The sequence below is a fragment of the Antechinus flavipes genome, chromosome 1, assembly GCF_016432865.1.
Source record: "Antechinus flavipes isolate AdamAnt ecotype Samford, QLD, Australia chromosome 1, AdamAnt_v2, whole genome shotgun sequence".
NCBI classification, from domain to species: Eukaryota; Metazoa; Chordata; class Mammalia; order Dasyuromorphia; family Dasyuridae; genus Antechinus; species Antechinus flavipes.
In genome coordinates, this window is record NC_067398.1 from 335,288,959 (window position 1) to 335,301,680 (window position 12,722).

Genomic DNA, 12,722 nt, shown 5'->3' on the forward strand with positions numbered 1-12,722 from the left:
GAAGATTTTAATTATATTAAATTAAAAAGGTTTTGTACAAACAAAACTAATGCAAACAAGATTAGAAGGAAAGTAATAAACTGGGAAAATATTTTTTTCATTCAAAGATTCCGATAAATGTCTCATTTCTAAAATATATAATTAACTCAAATTTATAAGAAATCAAGCCATCCTCCAACTGATAAATGGTCAAAGGATATGAACAATTTTCAGATGAAGAAATGGAAACTATTTCTAGTTATATGCAAAGGTGCTCCAAATCACTATTGATCAGAGAAATGCAAATTAAGACAACTCTGAGATACCACTACACACCTGTCAGATTGGCTAAGATGCCAGGAAAAGATAATGATGAATGTTGGAGGGGATGTGGGAAAACTGGGACACTGATGCATTGTTGGTGGAATTGTGGAGGAATCCAACCATTCTAAAGAGCAATTTGGAACTATGCTCAAAAAGTTATCAAACTGTGCATACCCTTTGATCCAGCAGTGTTTCTACTGGGCTTACAATCCAAAAAGGTATTAAAGAAGGGAAAGGGACCCACATGTACAAAAATGTTTATGGCAGCCCTTTTTGTAGTGGCTAGAAACTGGAAATTGAATGGATGTTCATCAATTGAAGAATAAATTGTAGTATGTGAATGTTAAAGAATATTGTTGCTCTGTAAGAAATGACCAGCAGGATGATTTCATAAAGGCCTAGAGAGACTTACATGAACTAATGCTGAGTGAAATGAGCAGAATCAGGAAATCATTATACACTTCAACAATAATACTATATGATGATCAATTCTGATGGATGTGACTCTCTTCAACAATAAGATGATTCAAACCAGCTCCAACTGTTCAGTAATGAAGAGAATCAGCTACACCTAGTGGAAGAATTCTGGGAAATGAGTGTGGACCACAACATAGTATTTCCACTCCTTCTGCTATTGTTTGCTGCACTTTTGTTTTCCTTCTTTCCTTTTTTTTTCCACTTTCTTTTGAGATCGATTTTTCTTATGCAGCAAGACAACTGTATAAATATGTACACATATATTGTATTTAACATATACTTTAACATATTTAACATGTATTGGCCATCTAGGGTAGGGAGTGGGGGTAAGGAGGGGAAAAGTTGGAACAGAAGGTTTTGCAAAGGTCAATGGTGAAAAATTATCCATGCATATGTTTTGTAAATAAAAAGCTATAATGATAAAAAAAAAATTAGAATTAAGGAAGTGGAAGCTAATGACTCCAAGAGACATTAAAAAATAATAAAACAAAATCAAAAGAATGAAAAAAAAAATAAAGAAAATTTGAAATATCTCTTTGGAAAAACAAAAGACCTGGAAAACAGATTGAGAAGGGATAATTTAAGAATTATTGGACTACCTGAAAGCCATGATCAAAGAAAGAGTTTAGACATTGTCTTTCAAGAAATTATCTTCTCCCCCCTCCCCACCCCCGCAGAGGATAACTTTATTTCTTTCTTTCTTTATTTATTTTTACATTTCTATTGTCTTTTTTTTTTTTTAAATAACATTTTATTGACAGAACCCATGCCAGGGTAATTTTTTTACAACATTATCCCATACACTCACTTCTGTTCCGATTTTTCCCCTCCCTCCCTCCACCCCCTCCCCCAGATGGCAAGCATCAAGAAATTATTAAGGAAAATTGCCCTGATACTCTAGAACCAAAGGATAAAACAGAAAAGAAAGAATCCATAAGTTGCCTTCTGAAATTCCAAAACAAAAACTTCCAGGAATGTTATAGTCAAATTCCAGAGCTCCCAGGTCAAGGAGAAAATATAAATAGCCAGAATGACACAATTCAAATATGATGGAGGCACAGCCAGGATAATCCAAGATTTAACAACTCCTACATTCAAGGATTGAAAGACTTGAAATACGCTATTCTGGAAGGTAAAGGAACTAGAATTACAACCAAGAACCACCTACCCAGCAAAATGAAGTGTAATCCTCTGGGGTAGAGGAGGAATGCACATTTAATGAAATAGAGGACTTTGAAGCATTCCTAATGAAAAGACCAGAGCTGAATAGAAAATTTTACTTTCAAATTCTCAAAAGAAGCATTAAAAGGTAAGCAGGAAAGAAATCTTGAGGGATTCAATAAGGTAAAACTGTTTATAATCTTACAAGGGAAGAGGATACAGGTGCTCCTCTAAGAACTTTCTCATTATTAGGGCAGTTATAATAATGATTCTCATTATTAGGGCAAATATGTGCCCTCTTTTTTTTCAGAGGGCACACTTGTGAGTTGACTATGATGAGATATCTAAGGGGTGAGAGAGGAATGCACTTAAAGAAAAAGAAAGGAAGGGGTAGAATGGGATATTACCTCACATAAAAGAGCTTTTTTGGTAGAGGGGAAAATAAGGGAGATGGGCAGAACAAATGAACTTATTCTCATTGGAATAGGTTCAAATAGGGAATAGCATACATTCTGGTGGGCAAAGAAGTCTATCTGATCCTAAAGGAAAGCAGGAGGGGAAAGGAATAAAAAAGGAGGGCTGATGGAAGAGAGGGCAGATTTGGGAGAGGTAATAATAAGAAGCAAAACACTTTTGAGGCTGGACAGGGCAAAAGGAAAGTTTGCAGAACAGGGAGAGAATTAGGATGAAGGGATCATAACCATGAAAACATTTTTATAGCAGGTAACTGATAAAAGCCTGACTACCCTCTTCTATCATACTCATTAGGATAACAATGTCCTTCCTAAATTGTAGCATCCAAAGTGAACACAATACTCCAGATATGATCTGAGCAAGAACAAGTACAAATGAACCACCTTATTCCTAGAAGCTATGTAGCCTTTCAATGTAACTCATAAGCTTTTTAGCTGCTACATTACACTCTGGACTCCTACTGAGTTTTTAACTCACATGTTTCAGACATTTTCCAAACTTCTATCTGACCGTGACTCATTCACCTTGTAAGACTGATTTTTTGAATCTAAAATTGAGACTCGAGATTCATACCATCTTGTTATATTCAAACCAATACTCTCCCCTTTCCAGATCTATTTGGATCTTGTGTCATCTCTCTCAGTTAACTTGATAAATATTCTAGCCTTTAGCCAAATCAACAATAAAAATGTTAAACAGCACAGTAACCAAGCACAGATCCCTGGAATATGTTCTTAAAGATCTTCTGCTAAGGTGACACAGAACCATTAACAATTATTTTTTGAGCCTGGCCATTTGCCCACTTCAAAATCCATCTAACTATACCATAACTTGTGTTTTATCACTCCATATTTTCCAGAAAAATTAAGGAAATATTTATCTAACATATACCCTTCCCTCTACTTTACCTGATGACCAATTTGAGGTTCTTCCTGGAGAGAGCCATATGCTATGAGGAGCAAGCACCTGTTTTTCTTACAAGGAATAACAAGAATAATAAGAGAGACATAGAAGCTATCATAAAAAGGATCATCTAAGGCTCTAAAAAAGCAAAAAAAAAAGTGGTGATTGGTGAATCCCTCCTCAAAAGTATTAAGGCAGCTATTTGTCAGCCTCGTAATGATAGGTCTGTTCATTTTTGAATAAAGGCTTAGAGAAGACATGAGAAGGTAGAAAATTTAAGAAATAAAGAAAAACAAGGGAAATATCCATGAGGTAGTGAGGAATAATATACTTAGGATGTACAGTTCTTGTGATGAATAGAATTTCAATCTAGAAGCAGAAGAGTTACACCTGACAGTGCAATTCAAAAAAATCTTGATTCTTTAGTAATTGGGAAAGTTTTGAAAGCAAGATATAGAGAAATGACAGCTAGCATTTATAGAGCACTTTAAGATTTGCAGTGATATACATCTTACCTTTTGATCCTCACAACAACTCTAGAAGATAAATGCTATTACTATCCCACTTTTACAAATGACAATATGGAGGCAAAGAGAGCTTAAGTGATTTGCTAAAGGCCAAAGAGCTGATCAATATATGAGGCAGTATTCAAACTCCAGCGTTCTTGATCCAAGCCCCACACTATCCACCACTCTATTTAACTACCTAAACAAAGTACATACAGGCCCAAGTGATTGCACTAGCAGCAATAACAAAGAACAAAGGAGAAAAGGGAAAAATGGATACTATAAAAGTGCTCTCAATGTTTTAAAGTAGGTTAAAAGGCCCACAAAGGAATCTGTTTTGCTTAACTACACATTTTTGTTTCAATTTTTTTTCTTTTACTCTTTTTTCAATGACGAAGGGGGGGGGGGGGGAGGAAGAACTACTTGTTAAAAATGATGTAAGCATGACTCTTAGTTCTATTGCTTACTACCTATATTCCCTTGGGCAAGTCACTTCTCAGTCTCAATTTGCTCAACTATAAAATACAAGAGGATCTCTAATAACATGACTGCTAACCCCCATAGTTTTTAGGTTGACAGCAACAAAAACTATAGGCAGTAGGAAGGAGGGAATGAAAAAATGAAGTGTTTGTCATAGGCTACTAAGTATTTTACAAATACTATTTCATTTACTCCTCATAAGAACCCTAGTTATAATAACCCTAGTGTCACTATTATCACACTATACAGTTAGGAAACTGAAGCAAACAAATTAAGTGACTTGCCCAGGAATACACAAACTAGTTAAGTGTCTTAACTTAAGGAAGGAAACATTTGAACTCAGATTTTCCTAACTCCAGGCTCAGTGTTCTAGGTGCCTAGGATGCTAAGAATAAAATATTTTCTATTTTATAAATACTTTAAAATCTCACTTCTCCACAGAGCTTACATTAAATTCAGTCCTAGGTTTCCACACCATGCTGAAGTATTCAATGAATATTTTAAGCAGACAAAAAATCTTCCATCTGAATCAATTTTAACCTAAGACAATTTATTTCATAAACAGTACTCACAATGCTTTTTTACTCCCTAAATTTAATGCAATATTATCCTTACTAGATTCTATTTTCTACATAGACAAGATGTCTTTAAAAGAAATATGAGGGACAACTAGATGGCACAGTAGATAGAGCACTGGCCCTGAAGTCAGAAAGAGCTGAGTTCGAATCCAGCCTCAGACAGGTAATACTTCCTAGCGGTGTGACCTTAGGCAAGTCACTTAAACCCAATTGCCTCAGAAAAAAAAAAAAAAGAAAAAAAAGAAATAAGAAGTTTTTCATAAAATATTATGTAATGAATTTGAATATCTTAAAAGTTTCAAGCTAGGGAAAAAACTACTTAGATCTTTATACTTTAAGAATTCATAATTTCACTGGGGATGAAGATAGCAAGTCTTCTATATTAAACAATCTTCATGAGTTACAATCATAGAATAAATTCATCTTATACACACCAACCTTCTGGTAATAACATTTTTCAGATTAGTCGATGACAATCTGTTGCTAGTTCTATACCTGAAGTTCTTCCAATCTAATAGAATCTTTCAGAGCTCATGCTCTGCTGGTATAGCTTTTGAGAACACCACATCATCATAATGAAGCACCAGAATGAGCATTTGAGCTAAATTTCAAGAAAATATGACCAAGTGAGCAATAATAGAAATAGTGGCAAGCATGAGAAAAGTAGACAATATAAAAAAATTTTTTTCGCTAGTTCGAAATAGGGAGAAATAGGCAGTAATCAAAACTAAATAGAACTTTCCAAGATTAGCTGAAACACTAGCTTCTGTTCGGAAACTATCTGGCTGTACAATTTAGGGAAAATAAGTCACTAAAGCAAAAGTTTATGAAGCCTCTGGAGTCAATCTCAGAATTAAAAAAAAAAACTTTTTAAAAATAAAATAGGATTACAAAGGAAACCAATTATATGAAAAACAATAGTTTAAAAAAAAACACAAGCTCAAGTTTAGAACACTCGGCTTAGAAGCACCATAGTAGTGTAGAAATAACATTAAACAGAATAAAAGAGACTCAGGTTCACATCCTGGCTCTGCCATTTATTCAACACATAAACAAACATGGCTCTCAGCAACCTGAGATTGTGTTTCCTGATTTGTAAAATAGGGCTATTAATACTTCTACTACCTACCTTATAGGAATAATGGGAGGATCAAATAAGAAAATATGTAAAGCACCTTATAAAATAAAATTAGATCATTATTAACCCTTTGACCATTGTTCTTCTTAAATGAAAGGATTTCATTAGGTGATTTCTAAAATCACTTTTTAGATCTAAAATTCTTTTTCTTCAGGCTATCAATCAATCAACATTTACTAGGCACCTACACTGTGTCAAACACTGTGCTAAATACTGAGGATACAAAAAAAGGCAAAAGACAGTGCCACAGGATGGAGCTTTGAATATCAAGAGATAGAATTTCATAGGTAAAATTAAAATTTTATTATTATTTATGGAGTTTCCTTCATCTGAATTATAATATATCATTTTTCATATAAAACTTTAAAAAATAGTTTGGTGTCATGATGAATAAGCAAAGGAATCATGACAGATAAAAATATGCAACGTTTTTGAAACTAAGATCTGAATAATGCGTCCCTAAATCACACATACCACAGTGGCTATTTCCTTCATTATTAACTGCCCTTTGAACTTGCCTTCAAAACAACTGCTATATGCATTGAGCTTGCCACCTGTTATCAGAGAAACAAAGCATTGGTGTCTTCAACCCTTACACCTGCTAAGAAAAACATTTCCTTGTTAAGTGTTAAATTCAAGGAGTGCTTTGTCCTGTCATAGACCTGGAATATAACATTTGTGGTTTAGAATTAGTTTGTTCTACAGATATAGTTCCTTCCACAATATTAGGAAATGGAAAAAGTAATTCAGTTAGATAATCGCAATTGCTTGGCATAGAAGATGGAGCACAGGATTTAGAGTCCAGAGAATTTGAGTTCAAATCCTTACTAGTTGATTAGCCTTGAACAAGCCAGTTCCCCTTTTTTAGCCTTAATTTACTTATCTATAAATAAAATTAATCCTCTGGAACTTAAAGTTTTAACAAATGTTAAAAACTGTTTTACATGTAATTGGGAAAAAATAAAATATTAAATATTTAAAATACTTAAAACTACATATATAAGAGATGGCACTCTGGTAGGAGTAAAATAGAATGATATTCTGGGAAGTGATCTAAAAATAAAAGATAACAATAAAAATATAAAAAAAAAAAAAAATAAAGCCAAATAGTACCAGAGCAAGACTAGAATGTAGGTCAAAAAAGAAAAAAAAAATCTATCTAATATACAGGGAAATCTTGTGAGTTGCAAATGAGATAAGTATATATAAAACATTTTATATATCTTAAAGCATTCCACAAAAGCAAGTTATTAGCAATAATAATAAGCACACAACTTAGAAAGGGCAGAAAAAAGAATGATTCTTTTGAACTAAACTAAATTTCTCAAAACTGCTCTCTACTGTATTCTGTATTACTCTCCTCCCTATTTTTAAAAAAAAAAAAAAAAAGGCTGATAGGAGTACACAGGAATTAAGAGAGGAAGAAAGGACCATATGAAAAAAAAATACATGACTAATTTCCCAGGATCTTTTCCTTCTCTCTAGTGCTTTTCCTAGGAAAGTCTAAAAGTCACTGACATTCCAAGACTGGTGGTTCTACATATAAGTGTAAGAATCAAATCAAAGACTTGAAGTCATATCTTTCTACCTTTTTTTAGTCCCTCTATATCCATATCTGTAAACACTCCTGGAATTCTCAACTCCACACAGATCAAATATACAACAACTCTAAGGCTAATCATAAAACTTATAATATAGGGGAGTATAAAAGACTATTGGAGAATCAAAAAACAGAAACCAAAAATGTACCAGAGAGTACAAGATAAATTGCCAAAAAGGGGAATAAAAATTGATCTTAACACATTTTACAAAGAAAAATCAGGCCCCAAAAAGATATTAATTCACCCAAATTCATGAAACTAGTAAGAGGCCAAAAAAAGGCTAGACTCCACCCAAGTCTCCAATCTTTCTGGTACAGTGTTCCTGAAGATTCATCCTACTTCTTGACTTCCAAAACTCCCTTCCATATTAACCACATTGGTTCCATTCAGGGCTTCATCCTCATTAAAGACTATTCTGCTGCTAAAGTCCCAGTATTCCTCTTTTTTACCTCATCTACTAGATAGGCTAAGTGATCCAAAACCTGTAAAAAGCCTAGTATTGCATGTCAGGAATCCTGGGTTTAATCCAAAGCCAGCCACCAATTTACTGTGTGAGTGAACAAACTACCATCCCTTCCTTCTCTGAGTCCCAAAAGAAGATAAAAGACTAAGCACATGAGGAAGTAGCTTGATGCAATACTCACCTGTGCTTATTTCTTATTATAAAACTTTCTGCAAATCACCAGTACCCTTACATATGCTAAAATGTGATTTTATGATAAAAATAAAACTTCTTCCTACATATCTAATTTAAGCCTTGATAAAAAAAAAAAAAAGACACTTTTTTTTCTTCAATGAGAAAAAACACACACACACACACACACACACGCACACACACACGCACGCACACACGCACATATCCCCTACCTTTCAGGATATTATCTCTTAAATAAGATGCACACAATAGCCTTGGTTCCAACCAGCTGACTCCTAAGGTCACAAAGTTCAGCCATCTGCCCCAAATAAACAAATAAATCTGCTGGCTTTCCTAAATTAAAATTTCATTCCTTTCCCACCAACTCCATTTTCTTGAAAGTCAATTCTTTTCAAAGTAATCATCACCAACATTGATAACAATTCTTTAAATTGTCCTAAGTTTAAAACAATCCAGCAGATATACCACTTCTTCCTACCAAATTCAATTATCTAATTTTATTTTTATTTTTTCTATCTTAAGTTCCTCTGCCCCCACTTTTGGACATTTATACTCAAAAGACATCTAAATTTGTAAACATGACACTGCCTTGCATCTACACAGCTCTTAGCTTCTTTCAAAGCACTTTCACATTCAATTCCTGATTCTAATTCATTTGAAAAATGCCCAATTTCCTTATATGTTTTCAGATGAAATTGAGATAGTAGTGTAACAAAATACAATTAGTTCATTTATACAATGCCTACAAAGTCTTTTCCTACTAGAATGAAAGCTCTATAAGGGCAGATATGTTTTAATTAACTGCTAAAGTTTGGCCAATGTTACGCACTGTTTAATACTTGATGAGTTGCATTAAACCTTCTGAGACAAGAAAAACCTTATGAGGTATATAATACAAAGATTATTCAGCATAGCTGGGGAAACAAAACTGACAGAAACTCAACTCCATGCCTTCTGAATTAAAGTCCAATGCTCTATCCACTACCTTGTTTCCCTAAACTGTCACTGTTTATTCTGAAAACAATATACTTTTATTACAATATTGCCACTTGTGTTTGGGAAAATTTATAAAGGGAAACATTTCACCAACTCCCAGCAAGTTTCCTTTTCTCTCAATGATTCTTGTCTTCTATTTTATTACTTGCTTAGATTTTTTGATTTGGCATATTTCTGCAATCTTAGAAGAAACTATTAAATTACATCTTGTAAAATTACTAATACTGTAAGAAGAAATTAGTTTTCCCAGACACACAATCTTCCCTCTTCCCAGTTGCAGGAGTATCACACTGTGTGAAATTTCAGTGGAAATTGCTATCATTTGTCTCCTTTTTGATTAAATGCTCACTTAAAAGGCAATTTTGCACCTTTACATATTATTCTTGGCACACTGCCATCTAAATTTTGAAATGCCCACCCCTTTTCCCTTTCACCAATTTTTTTTTTAAGGAAGGATTAATCTGGATGAAGTCAAGATCTCAAAAAAATTAATCTTAGGAAAAAAACCTACTTCAAAAACTCAATAGTTTTTCATACTCTGACACACTATGGGGGGTTGGAGGAGCGAATTAACTCAAAACAGATTTTGCAACCTGTCTAAAAATTATTACATCACCCATTTCACAATCACATCCAATAGAGTATAAATCCTTAAACCTAAGAATATATTCTAAGAATTAAAAATAAGCATCAAGTATTGAAAATGCAAATAATAGGAACTAAATTTAAAATTAATTTTTATTTAAAGAGGTTCAGAGAAAAACTTTTTTTAAGAATTTTTTTTAATTTCTGATATTTTTTTCTTATCTGTCACCCTCATTTTCCCTACTCATGACTTTACTAAAGTTATTTTCAACCCCTCTGCCAAAACTCAACTGAGCCACTATAAATGTTTTCCCACAAAACCAACCAGTATCCCCAGGGGATCAGTCAACAAGATGGAAAGAATATTTCAATCTCCTGTTGTAATGGGAGACGATATGGAAAGAACTTCCCAAGTTCTATCCATCAGGAAATTGGAGATCAGCATCAAGTTTGTAAACTTTCCCCTCTCAAAAAATAAAAATGGAACCCACGTTCTATTTATCTTCAGCACAACATTCAAAATCATAAGAAAAATGTGGGGGAAATACTCAAGGTGAAAATAACCAAAATGGAAAACTTGAAAATGCTTCAATTTCAAAATGAAAAGATAGAATTTTTACATAAAGTTGCTTCACAAGCAAATAAGTATTTCCTAAGCACTAATAATCAAGATAAATTACATCTGGGTTATTCCTTGATGGAAAACAATATCCAAACTGCTCAACATCACCCTTGGCATCTGTCAAACTGATCAACCAGCGTGGTCTGCTCCTGAAAAGGCCTACTTCCCCTTGGATATCAACAGATCCTTCACAGGCAGATATTTCGAGTCTACAAGTGTAGTATTCACGCCCCCGCTCCCCCCCCACCCCATAATTTCCAGTCCTCTTGCAGCCTTTTGATCCCCCTTCTCTCCTGTTTTTCTGCCGGTGTCTATCCTTCCGCAGTCCCGAATAGTACCTCTACATTTGCCCAGAGGGCCCCCATCAGCTTCTAGTCTATGCCACAGGCTCCCTGCTCCTGGCTCCCTCAGTTCAGCAGATATCAACCCTACCCAAGCACCCCTAGGGCCGAGGGTGGCGGATCCTACTGACAGCTTGCGAGCCCGGGTGATGCTAGGATCCGACTTATGAAACTAGGGGGTGTGACTCAGGGGTCACCCCAACATCCACTGCAGCTCAACCAAACGCATAGGAGCCCCCGGCTTTACTTTATTGGGAACCAAAACTCTCTAGTAAGTCTGCTCCCCCTCCCCCCCGCTCAGGTCCCCAAGGGAGATCGGGTATGGCCCCCCCCCCATACACACACATACACACACACACACACACACACACACACACACACACGTGAGGCCGGCGCGAGCTTCTCTCGTTCCCCTTACCTGTCAGGCCTATGACGCCCAAGAAATCCCCAGCCCAACCCTAAGAGATACCACTGCCGCCGCCGCCCCCTCCCGGCCCGGCCCGGGCCCGGAGCATTCGTTCCGCCGCTGACCGGGGAAGCCAGGGCCAGGCCCAACGCAGGAGGTAGAAAAGGCTCCCCCCGAGGTAACGGGTCGGGCCGCCCACCGGGCCTCGGAACCTGACCCTCCCCCCAACACCCGCCTCCTTCCCTCCCACCCCCGGTACTCACGATCTGGCTCGTGGTTCTGGCCATGAGCCCCGGCTCGGGCTCGGGCGCCTTCCCCCCTCCCCCCGCGCGCGCGCAGCTCGCGGCCTCAGAGTCTTCCTCCCCGCGGTGGAGCCACAGCAATGGCCGCCCTCATCCTGCGGGCGCCCGCACTGCCAACCCCCGCCCCCCCACAACACACACACACATACACACACGCGCGCGCACGCACACACACATACACACACACACACACACACACACACACACTCTCCCCCGCTCGTTCTCTTGCTCTCTTTCTCTCTCTCTCAGTCACCACCCACCCCCCCCCGCTCCCGCCCACTCCGCCGACGCTGCCGCCGCCACCCGTCGATAGGGAGGTACTTCCGGCGTTGGGAAGCCGACGCGCACCAATTATTGGGCACACCGCCTGTCGCTCGGACCAAGGCCCGAGCTAACCCCCTTCCCCTCGGACCGCCGCAAATTGGCTTTCCCCCCTCCTCCTCAACCCCCCCTCCATCCCTCCAGTTGGAGCTGCATTTCCGGGTTTGCTTGGCTGGTGTCGGGCGGGCGGCGGACGGTTGTACTGCCCTAGGCCGGCTGAGTGGCTGGGCCTCAGACTCCTCCTCCTCCTCCTCCGGCTCACCTGGGCCCTGGGGATGCGCTGAAAATGACTGGACCCATACGTAGGCCGCTCTCCTGAGCCCAGTTCCTCTCTGCTTTCCGGACAGTCAGTCCCCGTCTTCTCGAAGGAGGACGCCTGTGGCTCCAGTTCAAATTCCCGCGCTGCCCCAAGAGCCCGGTGACCTTGGGCAAATCAGGTCCCTACTCGGGGTGTATCAGTTTTCCTCTCTGGAAAGTGGGGCTGCACTAAATGATTTCTAAGATCCGTTCCAGTTCTCCGAATCTGTCACCCCTAAGCCTCATTTGTCAAGTGGTGATAACGACCCCTTAGACCTGAATTACCCGTCTTTAGGGGAAAGAACACACTATTTGGAGTCGGAAGAACAGGGTCTGAATCCTGTCCCATCGCCCCTAGGATCCCAAGCCGCTCATTGCGCCGCTCTGAGTGAGTCTGGGAACTAGCGCGTGGGACCAGAAATTCTGGTGCCCCTCCAAATTCTCCGATGCTCTGGAAGTTGTTACCATAGGCAATCCAAATCCCTGTCCTGCCTCCTTCCCAGCATCTTCATTTGTACGATTCCATGCACCTGTGTGCAGAGCACGGCCAACCACTCTGGAGGGGAAGACACAAAT

The 12,722-nt window shown here is 38.1% G+C and overlaps 1 protein-coding gene across 4 annotated transcripts in view; it reads right to left on the reverse strand.

The window, feature by feature from the left end:
• Nucleotides 1-12,722, reverse strand: part of PDPK1 (3-phosphoinositide dependent protein kinase 1) — a 135,181-nt gene that overhangs the window by 109,195 nt on the left and 13,264 nt on the right. Inside the window, exon 1 of one of the 4 annotated variants that reach the window (XM_051968582.1) lies at nt 12,112-12,197. The exons of 2 other annotated variants lie outside the window; for them this stretch is intronic. Coding sequence is in view for 1 of the 2 variants with exons in the window: in XM_051968540.1 (XP_051824500.1) it covers nt 11,490-11,513 (24 nt within the window). In the remaining variant the exon portion in view is untranslated. Of the gene's footprint in view, nt 1-11,489; nt 11,606-12,111; nt 12,198-12,722 lie in introns of those variants that run through there. One more of the 4 variants, XM_051968540.1, reaches the window with a different exon arrangement.